This window comes from Propithecus coquereli, unplaced genomic scaffold (genome assembly GCF_000956105.1).
Source record: "Propithecus coquereli isolate 6110/MARCELLA unplaced genomic scaffold, Pcoq_1.0 Scaffold700, whole genome shotgun sequence".
NCBI lineage: Eukaryota > Metazoa > Chordata > Mammalia > Primates > Indriidae > Propithecus > Propithecus coquereli.
Genome location: NW_012153064.1, coordinates 202,809 through 215,666, shown reverse-complemented (window position 1 = coordinate 215,666; position 12,858 = coordinate 202,809). Strand labels below are relative to the sequence as shown.

General features: G+C 42.0%; 1 protein-coding gene across 1 annotated transcript in view; it reads left to right on the top strand.

Annotated features, from left to right (window-relative positions):
• The window catches only part of STYK1 (serine/threonine/tyrosine kinase 1), a 72,589-nt gene that overhangs the window by 25,982 nt on the left and 33,749 nt on the right, over window positions 1–12,858 (top strand). The window contains exons 2-4 of the mRNA XM_012661254.1: window positions 8,663–8,811; window positions 9,252–9,386; window positions 12,122–12,388. Of these exons, the coding sequence (XP_012516708.1) occupies window positions 8,663–8,811; window positions 9,252–9,386; window positions 12,122–12,388 (551 nt within the window). The remainder of the gene's footprint in view (window positions 1–8,662; window positions 8,812–9,251; window positions 9,387–12,121; window positions 12,389–12,858) is intronic.

The following is a 12,858-nucleotide window of genomic DNA, read 5'->3' as shown; positions in this document are numbered from 1 at the left end:
GTATTTAGCATGGCCTAAAAGGCTCATCATGATCTGCTTCTGGCCTACTTGCACTATGTCATCTCTTCTTGTTTTCTCCTCTCTCGCTACAGCCCAGGCCCAGTGATCTTCCAATTCTGAGAATGTATCGAGCTCTGTTCTGATTCAAGGCCTGTTTTCTCCTCCTTTCTTCCTCCGTGCCTGTGCCCATCTTATCTAATCAGCTTCTGCTCATCTTTTGTCTGAGTTTAAATACCACTTAGAGAAACTTTTCTTGACTCCCTTTCCTTTTATACCTTCTTACAGCACCTTGTACTTCTTCTTCATAATGAAACATATTTAAGAATTTTTTGTAATTAAATTGTTTAACATCTGAGTGAATGACTTGGAATGAGGCTGGACTCCTAAGAGTAAATGATTTGAGACACACTAACTAGATTGTAGCAGCAGATTCTAGGGATAGGTGGACAGTTCAATTATAGAGTAAAATTTAGGCAAGAATTAGCAACTTAGGTTTTCAGTGTGGCCAGCAGAACACAGAGGCAATGGGTCCAGGGTTGTATAGGTGGGAATGAAGTTGAGTAGAGCAGAATGTTGGTCAGTAATCAGGCATTAGGCCAGTGTGGTTGCATTTATCTGGGTGGTCTTTACATTTGGAGCTCAGTAACCCAAGTATAGAGCAAAGTTCCAATCTCATTAGGATTGATTGACGCAAGGAGAGGACAAAAGGCCCAGACCCACTTGTGTGGCATTCAGGATAGAACTCCAGGTTGAGAGGGCTTGGAGACTAAGTACGAGTCACTGCGTAGATCGTGTGAAAGTGGGTCAAGTCTGCATCTTCCCAGATTGGGGAGTATGGTAAGATGAATGAGAAGAAGGGGACTGAGACTTATCTTATTGCCTCCATCAGGACTGGTTCAGGAACTACATGGAAATCAGCCAGCATATATGTGATATCTATGGAAACAGTACAAGGAACTGGAAAATTTGGGGGCAGAAGAAATGAGGCAGGTGCTGATAGCTTTTCCCTGGTTAAATAACATACCACTATCTAGCATTCTTTCCATTTTTATGCCTTACTTCATAGCAGTATACTATTTCATCCACTTTGTTTAAATCTCTCTTCCTTACAATTGTCAAATTCAGAGATCTACTAGCAGCTATAATATTTAGGTCGTCAAATGACATCTAGGTGAAGTATGAGAAATTTTAAAATTCACATTAATGTTTTGATTACTTTAACTGCCTCTCCGCACATAGGAATGTATATACTTAAATCAACAAATATTATAAATATTTAGATAAAAGGTTTTTTGTTTTGTTTTGTTATTTTTGGTTATATATAATACATTTACCTGATTGGTACAGCTATGTGACTGCCTCCAAACCTGAAAGGCAGATGAAGAAGGGAGGAAGACAGAGACTAAGGCATGCTGATTCTCTGCAATGGGCGTGGTGATATTATAGGTATTTTACATAAATTATGCCATATAACTCTCAAAAACCCTCATAGGTAGATATCATTATCACCACTTTACATATGGGAAAACAGAGGCTCAGAAACTTAAAATACCTTATGTGAAGTCATAATGAATGATGGATATGAGATTCAAATAGAAGTCAAACTCCAAAGCCCCTTTTCTAACCATTACACCAGAGGAAATTGTAGGCAGGGTAGGGGTAGGCCTGGACACCTATGAGATTCTGGGGCTGCCATGACCTGGGTAGGAAGATGCAGGTTAAAGGAAGCCTCTGGAGTTTGACAGCCCTTGCAGGGAAGAGGTGAGATGTAGTAACTGACCGAGGATACTTATTGCGTGACCTGCTCCTTTTCTGGTGTGACTGGTTTCCTGCTGCTCTCTGTAGTTCTTTATTGCCCTCAGGAGAGATGCAGTTTCCTGGTCCCTAAACTATGAAAAGAGAAGGAATGACAAGGTCAGGTGGCATGCCTCCAGATGCTGAATGAATCACCCACGAAACCAGAACTAGAACTTCAAACCTCTCACACTGTTATCATAGCACCAATTCAGTGCTGACTCCATGTCCCCCAACTCCTGGGCTGCTCAGTTCTGAAGTACACTGACCTGCTTCCTAAGGAGGAGAATCTGCTCTTGGATCTGTGCAGAATGGGGAGGTGGTTATGTGTTCCCAGAGGTGGCCTTTTCGCATTGCCAGGCATTTGTTATTGTTTACCTGGGATTACATTCTCTATACAGAATATGGTGTCACACCCTGTATGACACGACACTGAGGAAAATGGCGGCTGAGTCGATTTTCTGATTGTGAAATCTCCTGTCCAACATCTCTTTACCTGCCTGGGTCTGAGACTCGTTTATCAGAGAATGAGAGAGCGTGTGTGTGTGTGTGTGTGTGTGTGTGTGTGTGTGTGTGTGTACGTGCTCCTACAATCTGCTGTAGACTCTTCTCTGTCTTCCTTAGCTTGGCCCCTGCTTTCTGCCAGAGGGCAGTGTGCTAGAACGCACTGGAGGAGTGGCCAGGAAACAAAACGGATCTTCTCACTTATGAGGGAAAACTTCCAAGAGATTTTTAAAGAAACAAAAATTCACCCTTAGAAGGAAAAACCCAGCAGGATAAGAACAAAGAGGGGGACTGATCTTGGAAATGCAATGTGACTTACAACAGTAGGATCAAGGTGTTTGAAAGAAGCCCCAGGCAGCACATGTGGGCATCTTCTGCATTAATCATTTGGAAAAAGAAGACACAGATGGATCAGAGACAATTCTGTGTTGAGTGGGGGTGGTGGTTGTATGTTCTTGGCTTTTCCCTCTTATTGACAGCCCTTATTCTGGGCTGGAGCAACTAGGCACCTAGGGAAATTGTTACTAATAATCCCAGGAAGAGAAAATAATTGGCAGGAGAATATCTAATTTAAGATATATTATTTCTGGGCTTTTGAGGCTTGAAAGTGGTAGATGGAAGATTATGGAATTGGGAGCATAAAAAATAGAATGATAATTATAATATAAACTGTTTTGAATTTGTATAACATCTCAAAGGAAATAAGATGTGTTTATCTGTGTGATCTATTTAAAATCTGATGCAATCTGTAGTGTCAGTGAGCACTGTGTTTCTTCTTACCTAGCTGTTATGGGGCCTGCCTTGCAATTACTTTGCTCCTCTACAGAGTAAACTTTCATGAGGTGCCAGGATACAAGTTAGGCATCCTCATCTCAATTGTCTATCACATGTGCTTCAGGAATCCCTGGGGATAGGGGGATAGGTAGAAATAAGAAGCAAGAATAGCTGATAATGCTGTCTCATTGTTCAAAGATCTGTTTGAACAGGCTTAGGACTCCTAGGCACCATGGTGGAACCCATTTCCCTAGGGTTTCAAAGTTCATTTCAAGCCCTGGCTCTCTAGGAAGGTGGAGGAGGGTGAAGATCAGAACAGTCACAATCCTCCAATACCTGAGACAAGCTGGAGGACGAGGTAACCTCTGGACCTAGGTAATCTCCTCTCCTCTCCACCTCATCCACACTAGGAGATACCACAGGTCATGAGGCAAGTCAGCTGCTCAAGTCTGCTTTCTAGATTTAAAAAGGATCGGCTCTTCAGTGTGCCCTTCCATTCACTCTTTGTCCTCTCCTAGGTTTGTTTCCGTAGAAAGGTAGAGCCTGGGGTGTGCAGAAATCCAGCAGGGGAATCCTAATTCCCAAGCCAGTGCTCTGTCTTCTGGGATTTCTGGAGCCTTCCTGACCCTCAGGCTCACAGTGAAAGATTGCCAGTCCTGGGACCTGGGCTTTTTCACTCAAAAAGCAGAAGATAGAAATAGGATTGGGGGTGACACCCAGGAATATGAACAAAGACAACAAACCACATGATATAACTGGTGAGTACAGAAAAAATTTCTGATTCTACCTACAGTTTCAGAACACACTTTCAAGACAGAGATACAGACATCATCTATGCCCCAATAAGGCTTTATAGGACGCACAGGCAGATTCTGTTCTTTCCAAATTATGGTATATTTGTTGGTAAAATTTGGTTTCAGCGTTGTGGTTTCCATGATTCTCTTGGATTCTGACATAATTCCTTCTTGCCCCTGGTGGTCTTGCTCATTTGAATGACAAGGACACGTGTAAGAAAGTAGTTTAAAGAACATTGGGTTTGTAAATAAAAGACCTGGGTTTGAAACCTTGCTCTGCCAATTACTTGCCCCCCACCTTTTTTCTTACCCTGGCTAATTTGCAACTTAATCCCTCAGTTTCTGCCTTTCCTTTGCATGAAAGTGCCTAGCACAATACCTGGCACACTGTAGTTGCTAAATGTTTTATACGATCTGAAAACAGGAAGGACGGCCTGTTTTTCAGGATGTTAGAGATAAGTAATTCTGGAATCCTCTAGATGTGAACATTCTTTTCTATCTTGCTTCCACCTTGATATGTTCCCTTCATTAAACACTTTTTTTCCCCCTGCCAGATAGCCTGAGGGTAAGGATGAAAGAGGGAGGCTGACTATGCAGGAAGGCAGACTGTTTCGGTCTGGGGGCTGCTGCCATGTGTTTTACTCTCCTCGCTGCTTTAAGTCTTTGAGTCCTCTGCCCCATAGCCATAGCCATTAATAACTTCCTTAACCCAGTGTGGCATCCACCTGAAAGGTGGATCACTTGTCTATCTAAAAATAACATGGCTGGCAGATCCGCATGTGTTGATAAGCAAGTGGTAACGTTGAAGGTGAGGCCGACATGACAGATTTAATCACATCTTACCGGGACAGGGCCAGACGTTATTACCAAGGCCAATCAAGAAATTTTTCTCGACACATAAGCAGGGACAGTACAGGAGAATGAATATGATTTTAAAAGTTCTATATGTAGGTGTATTTTAGTAAGAATGGTTTCTTCTGGAAAGTCATGGGTAAATTGCTGATTATGTCTGGGAGACTGTATTGTGCTAACTGAAAAGAAATGTCACTAATAAGAGATGTGTTATTGTTGCAAAACTGTATTTTTGGACATAAAACAGATGTAGAAATGCAGTGTGGCATTATATATATGTTGTGAGTATGTGTAAGAGTTTGGAGAGTTAATATTCATATTAGCTTTAGTTATATTCATTAACTTCTGTGGACTCCAGACTATGCTTTTGCAAAGATTTAAGTGGACTTCACTCCCCATTTCACCCTCATTGTCTTCCTATTTGTATATCTTTCTTCATTGTACTACTTCCCCCTCCAGATGCTCAATTCAAGATGAGAGCTGAACATTTTAATATGCTAAAAGACAGTCAAAAGCAACTGAGAAAAAAATTAAAGAATGATAACCGTAATTGAGGCAATAATATTGTTTTAATTAGAAACCTGCCTGAAGAGATTTGGCACTGTCGACACAGGCATGTGTAAACTATAAGCAAGCCAAACATAGAAACATTTTGCAACTGTCAAGTGTAGTTATCAGCATAGAATATTTCATAATTTCAGTTGACCCTTGATTCTAATGCTCTGAATTTCATTAAATACAGCACTAAAGAGAGAACTGTAGGATAATGTGCTTTATATTCTTAAGGATTTTACAGTCCAGCTGAAACAGTACATGTAATTTTTTTTAACACAATGGGAAAACTGTTTCGGTATAATTAAAGGAGAGATAGTACTTCACTGAAAATGAGCTAAAAACATAATTAAAGGGGCAGAGTATCGGTCATATTGTTTAGAAATGCTGGTTAGGAGCATTCTTCTAATGGTCAGATGGGCCAGAAACTAACCCATGGGAAGAGTCATCCTAGAGGGTTTTGGCACCAAAGCGTGCCTTTTCTCAGCTTCACACAGACTGGCCAGGCAAAGCCATGTGGTTACTGAATATGAATTGTAAGGGAAAAAAGTGATCTAGAGAGGAATATTGTTGTTACAAGTGAATATGAGCATCTTCTGATGTACAAGCTTCGGTGGGCTCTATGCGGTGAGGTTTCCCTATGTGGTGAGGTTTCCTGTATAGGTTTCCATGGATATGTGAGTATGCCTGGTGTGTATACCTTAAAAATACTGGACTCATTTGGCACATTCCATATGCCTCTACCTAAACTGTTATCATTGGAAAGAGAAGAACGCATTGTACAAACATCTGGAAAGCCCTTTCACTGAGTGGGCCTCATTACCCTATACATTTGTCCTTGCTCTAGCATCCAATTTCATCGGGCTGCTAGGTGTTAATAAGCCTAGCCTCTTTGAACTACCTATGCACAAAGTGATGCTGAGAACCTGGCTCAGGAAATGCAATAGAAGGTCATAGTTTATCCAAAGCGGGGTGGTCTGTAATAGGTATGATAGCCTGGTGCAAGAGTATAAGCATGGTTTGAGTCATTACGGATAAGTGTGTTTGGCCATGTGCTGTAGTTGAGTGTGGCCCACCATGAGCAGTTCTATGCAGGGGTACATGTGCACACATGGCTTTAAACAACTTCATTCAGTACATATCACTGGGTGTGTAGTTTGTTTTCTGGGCAGAGGTCACAGTCTGAGCTGGCTGCTGGCTGATCCTTTTTTTCCACTAGTACAATGGTAAGAGAGCTTATGCTCACAGAACCTACTCCCCAGAAAGCCAAACTTGTTAAACTGGCTGCTCCCTGAATAAAAATAATTACATCTGATAACGCACTGGAAAAGAAGCAAGAGGAAAGGAAAACAGGAATGAGGATAGCAGTAAGAAAATTTCAAATAGCCTCTGAATTCCCCTAGCCAAGACCTTCCCCTTTGTTCCACTCTCAAGGCTCTGTTTCTTGCACCATTGCTAGTGCTTTTCCTTCCATGTGGTCCTGTGAATTGTAGAAACTTTTTCCTTGCCTTTTTGGTTTACAAACTAGATGTGGTGGACTTTGTTAACTATTCATTGACTTCTTAGATCCCTTGCTGTGTACAAACCCACAGATAAGAATTTTCCTCTCCTCTGCAATTTTCCACCTTCTGGCTACCATTTCTCTGTTTGCCTGGGCTTCTGTCAACCAAGCACACACCTGTCTCTCTTCTGAGTTGAAAGGGAATTGTTTAACTATCAAACCCAGATACCAGCTCACACAACTCCAAGAAGAGTGAAAAAGGGGTGAGGCAGGAGCTGGGAGGCTTCTTTACATAGGTCCTTCAGGCACTGAGAGACTCTGCCTCAATAAGTAACACTTTGGTTATTAGTATCAATAATATGTAATAATAGAAGATTGCATAATTTGGCTAAAGTAACACACGTAACATATTAGTAGCATGGCATACAAGTTACACTTCTGATTTTTGTTTTATCTTTGTATCAAGTTACTACAAGACTGGATCACATATTTAGGATTACTTAGCAGAAAATCACCATATTTTCTTTTACATTAATCAAAATTAAAGACGCAGACTTTCCTGACCATAGAGCCACAGGAGAATCTTGTCAAGTAAGGGCAAAATATAAAGTTTGTAGCTACATGGGCGAGCATTAACGACAAGTTCTCTTCAGAAAGAAAGAACGAAATTTCTGGAGGTGTCATTTGAAAAATATATGCTGATTATGTAGAATCAAAAGTCACATAAAGAATCTCTTGCCAAGTAAACAAGAAACTAGTAACTATAGTCTTCTTGGAGGAGAACTGGGAACTGGATAAATGGAGAAGGACAGGGTGGGAGAAAAGATTTTTGTGCTATACCATTTTGTGTTTCCATTTTTGGACCATATGAATATATTCCCTTTTTTTAAAAAAGAGAGAAAGAGAAAGTGTCTTGGTACTGATACTTCCTTTATATCCTGGTAAGAAGAGTATGTGTCTGTATCTGCTATAAGCAGGGGAAGCTCCTTGAAGCTCTGAGGGCTTAGGAACTAAATAGTATTTATTGATAAATGCTTTCTGTTCATTGCTTGTGAGGGTGCAATAGTTCAGAGAAAGAAAACGAATGGGCCGGGCGCGGTGGCTCACGCCTGTAATCCTGGCACTCTGGGAGGCCGAGGCCGGCGGATTGTTTGAGCTCAGGAGTTCGAGACCAGCCTGAGCAAGAGTGAGACTCTGTCTCTACTAAAAATAGAAAGAAATTAGCTGGACAATTAAAATATATATATTAAAAAAAAATTAGCCAGGCATGGTGGCACATGCCTATAGTCCCAGCTTCTCGGGAGACTGAGGCAGAAGAATCGCTTGAGCCCAGGACTTTGAGGTTGCTGTGAGCTAGGCTGATGCCGGGGCAACAGAGTGAGACTCTGTCTAAAAAAAAAAAAAAAAGAAAAGAAAATGAATGCACAACTCCTATGTCTTGGCATATGCCAAATATTTATTCATTTTCTGAATTAACATCATATACAAATAAATGTTTTGTTAAAAAGTATGATGCACAGCTAAAAAAAATTAGACACACTTAAGGACTGTAGGGGAGGTAGATCACGCACATATAACCCACAGATCACAACTGTTCACACAGATTCTGTGAATCTGTACTTGAGCATGGGAGCAGAACTGGGTGGGAGGAGAACCTTTAAAAGAATTTCAGTTAACAATGGGATGAAAGGACAAGACCAGATCAGGGCTGTATTTGCTGTAAAACAAGGTGAAGAAAAATGCTGAGGGTGGGGAGTATGTGTGTGAGGGTTCTTGCAGCCTGAATATCACACAGATGGAGATAAATGGATGACTCAGAGAGGTAGCCACTTACTTAACTAGTTATTTATAGAGGCATCTTAAAATTGTGCATGCTCCATTTTTTTTCCAGAAACACGCATTCCTCGGGAATTTTCCACAGCCGTGCTCTGGACATTCTCTCTGGTCCTAGGAGAGACGTGGACGGCCCTGCGGCAATGGGGGGTGAGAAAGGCATGACACGGGTGCTGCTGGAATGCAGTCTCACCGACAAGCTGTGTGGTAAGTACAGACACCACAGATGTCTATGCTCTGATTTCAGGATTATGGAGACTGAGGTCTGGGTAGATTCTTGAAGGAGGATTATTTGATTTCTGGTAGAAATCAAGACAGTGGTGATATAAGAATGGGGACTAGAGGTCACTGATGTTTTGGAGGGGGAATAAATGCCAGTTGGCAATCCAGATGCAGCATCCTTTATCTCAGTAGTAAAAATGACAAAAGAGGGATCGGACACACTTGATGGCCTCAGAAACAGAGGCACTGGGATTTATGATTAGTGTTGCTCCCACTGGTGCTTCTGTCGAATTGGAGTAGAGGGGAAGGTAGAAGAGATGACCTTTTCAGGTATGATGAGCTGAGGACCCCTGGGTAGGGGAAATTGTGGACATCAGGTCAGGCTTCTTTGTCATTTTCTTCTCTTCCTGCTTGATTCTACCCAGTCATCGAGGAGAAGCAGTACGAAGTGATTATTGTTCCAGCTCTCCTGGTTGGCACCTTCCTTATCCTACTGGGCGTCATCCTGTGGCTTTTTATCAGAGAACAAAGAGCCCAACAGCAGCGTCCTGGACTCCGAGGTAAAGCTCAAACCGTGGGGCTGGGAAGGGGCTCAGGGAGGATGGAGATTAGGAAAAATATGGTCCAAGTTTCAATAGGCCCGGTCTAGGAGTCTAGGCACCTGCAATGAGAGAGGCAGGGGTTCTCTCCTGTGGCATTGAGAGGAGGTGATCTCTCCTTTAAGAAGTCATGAGTTGGAACTCTGTTGAGTGACTGGCAGAAGGGTGGGCAAGAGACAGCTCATGTGACCTGTTTCTGTCCTCTTTGTCCTAATGGACTATCAAATCTTTGACTATGTGAGTGTGTAAGGACCTAGGAGAAGGACCTAGGGGGGAAAGTCAGCTTTGGTAACATCCTTGAAGAATGACATTTTACCCTATGACACATTCTCTCCCTAATCTTTGCCTACAGAATATATGATAAAAAAGGGTGGCCTTCATATTAGTCATTGAAACATTAAGTAGGAAATAACAGGCTGTTATGGAGTTCCACTGAGCATATGATAAAAGAGAATCAGCTCATACAGGAAACTAAGCATGAAAAGAAGGAAAAACAAAAAAACTAACAGTGATATGAAACTCTATAGTGGCTGATCCTTAGTCCCTTTTTAAAATTTTATTGTAATCCTTTTACACTTCACTTTTATAGAAAACTTCTCAAAGAAGTTGTCCAAACTCACTCCCACTACTTCTACTCATTACATTCTCTTTTGAACATACTAAAAGAAGGCTTTATCCCTACCATTCCACCAAAACGAGTCTTTCCAAGCTCATCAGTGACACCTATGTTGACAAGTCCAATGATCAATTCTTAGTCCTTGTCTTACTTGACCTGTCAAAAGCATTTGAAACAACTTTGCACTTCTTTCTTATTTTTAAAAAATCTAAAGCACTTCCTAAATGGTATAATTTTCAGTCTTATGGGTTCAAATACCTTTTCTATTCTCATGATGGTCCCTTGAACTCCAGATTCTTATGTTAAACCACCTACTTTGCAGTTTGGATATAATACACATCTCATATGTAACATGTCCAAAACAAAGGGCCTAATACTCTCTCACAAATGTCCTTCTCCAGTAGTTTCCCCGTCTTAGTAAATGGCAAGTCCAGCCCGTGTATTTTCAGGCTAAAACCTTAAACGTATCGTTCACTCACCTCTTTCTCTCAGTCCTTATCTAATTTATGAGCAAACCCTGTCAACTCTATCTTCAGAATAAACCCAAGCCACTCTCACCTTGCATAGATCATTGCAGTACACTCCTAACTGCTTTCCCTGCTTCTCCTCACAGAAGCCAGAATGATTCTTTTAAGACAGAGTCAGTCCTGTCAGTTCTCTGTTTGAAACCCCCAAGAGCTTCCCATCTTGCTCAGAATAAAAAAAGACAAAATTCTTTCAATGACCTTACACGCTCTGGGCCTCACTGGCCTTATTTCCTACAACTCTCCAGTGGTCCCTCTTGGCTCCAGCTGCACTGGCTTTCTTATTCGTCCTCAAATATACCAAGGATGTTCCTTGCTCAGTGCCTTTGCACGTATTGCTCCCTTTGCCTACAATACTCTTCCCGACACTGCCATGGTTTGCCCTCTAATTGCTTCCAGGTCTTTCTCAAATGCCATCTCATCTGAAAGGCCTTTCTTGACCTTCATATATAGATAGCATCATTGATGCTTCTTTTCCCTTTGTTATTTTCCTCCACAACAATCACTGCTTGAGATGTTATTATCTGCTTCCTCTCCCCTACCACTAGAAAGTAATCTTCAGTTGAATCTGAACTTTGCCTGTTCCCAACACCTAGAACGATACCTGGCATGTAGTAGGTGATGTTTGTTGAATAAATGAATGGATTAATGAATGAATGAATGGAGTTTTAACAAGAAGAATGAAACTCTCTTTTTTAACTGGAGGAAAAGTTCATGCTGGCTAAAGAAGGGAGAAAGTACCAGAAGACTTTTTTGACTAAGACTCAAGGAAATATGGAATAATTTGACTTTTGAGACAACTCGAGGGAGAAAGAATAACTATAGCTTAAAGTTGATGAGTTATCCATACCTTTCCTCCAGCACTGAAAGCCATTTGACTGACTTAAATGATAGTACCTGGCTGTTACCACCACCTTTAGGTATCTATGGTTCGGGTACCTATTCAGGAATTTCCTTAATTTTTTTTTTTTTTTTTTGAGACAGAGTTAGGCTAGAGTGCCGTGGCGTCAGCCTAGCTCATAGCAACCTCAAACTCCTAAGCTCAAGCGATCCTCCTGCCTCAGCCTCCCGAGTAGCTGGGACTATAGGTGCACGCCACCCTGCCCAGCTAATTTTTTCTATTTTTAGTAGAGACGGGGTCTCACTCTTGCTCCGACTGGTCTCAGACTCCTGAGCTCAAGCAGTCCTCCCACCTTGGCCTCCCTAAGTGCTAGGATTACAGGTGTGAGCCACCACACCCAGCCTAGGAACTTCTTTAATTGCCTCCGTACTGTACTCGTGGGGAATACTGAATTGTAATTCTGAGGAAGACAGAAAAGAAATATCATGACCACTTTCCAGGGGTCCATCCTGAGTTGTCCTGGAAGTAATGGGGGATTATTATAAATGTTCTATAAGCTTGGTGTTGATGTTTATGGAGAAGCATCAGAAAACAACCCCACATTGGCCAGAGAGAAAACTGCTAGGGGAACTGCCATGCCAGCTTGTTCCAGGCTCTGTTCTCCTGGAGTCTGTAGGGCAGGGGAAAGCTGGTTGAAACCATGTCTTTGTTCTAGGCACTGCCCCTATACCTCCATCTAGGGGCCTAAGCTGGGAAGCAGCAGGACATGGAGGAAATGTGGTTGTGCCACTTAAGGAGACATCAGTGGAAAGCTTTCTACAAGCTATCACACCTGCCCTGGCTAAGCTGCAGGTGCCCCGGGAACAACTCTCTGAAGTTCTGGAGCAGATCTACAACGGGAGCTGTGGGGCCATCTATCGAGCCAAAATGAACACTGGGGACTCTGCTAAGCCAAAGAGTGTTGTCCTCAAGGCTTTAAAAGGTAAAAGGAGAAGTGTTAGATTTCCCTTCCTCTTTTTACTTTTCCACCGTGGGTTCCTAACAATAAATGTTGACAGGGTTTGCAAACATTGAGATGTCAATCAACACATAGTTGTGATCACAATTGTGTGCAGAGGAAGGGAAGAGAGGGTAGAAAACTGAGACAGAAATGTTCTTGGGGGGGGTCTTTCTTTCCCTCGCCCAACCTTGCCTGTCAAGGCTGTTAGAACTTATTTTTCCACATTGTATGTTACTTGGACTAGGATTCTGAAATCGTTTCTTCATTTTTCTTCACTGTTTTATTTTATTTATTTATTTTTTTTTAGACAGTCTCACTTTTTTGCCCCCAGCTAGACTGCAGTGGTGTCATCATGGCTCACTGCAACCTCAAACTCCTGGGCTCAAGTGATCCTCCTGCCTCAGCCTCCCGACCAGCTGGGACTACAGGTGCATGCCACCACGCCCAGCTGT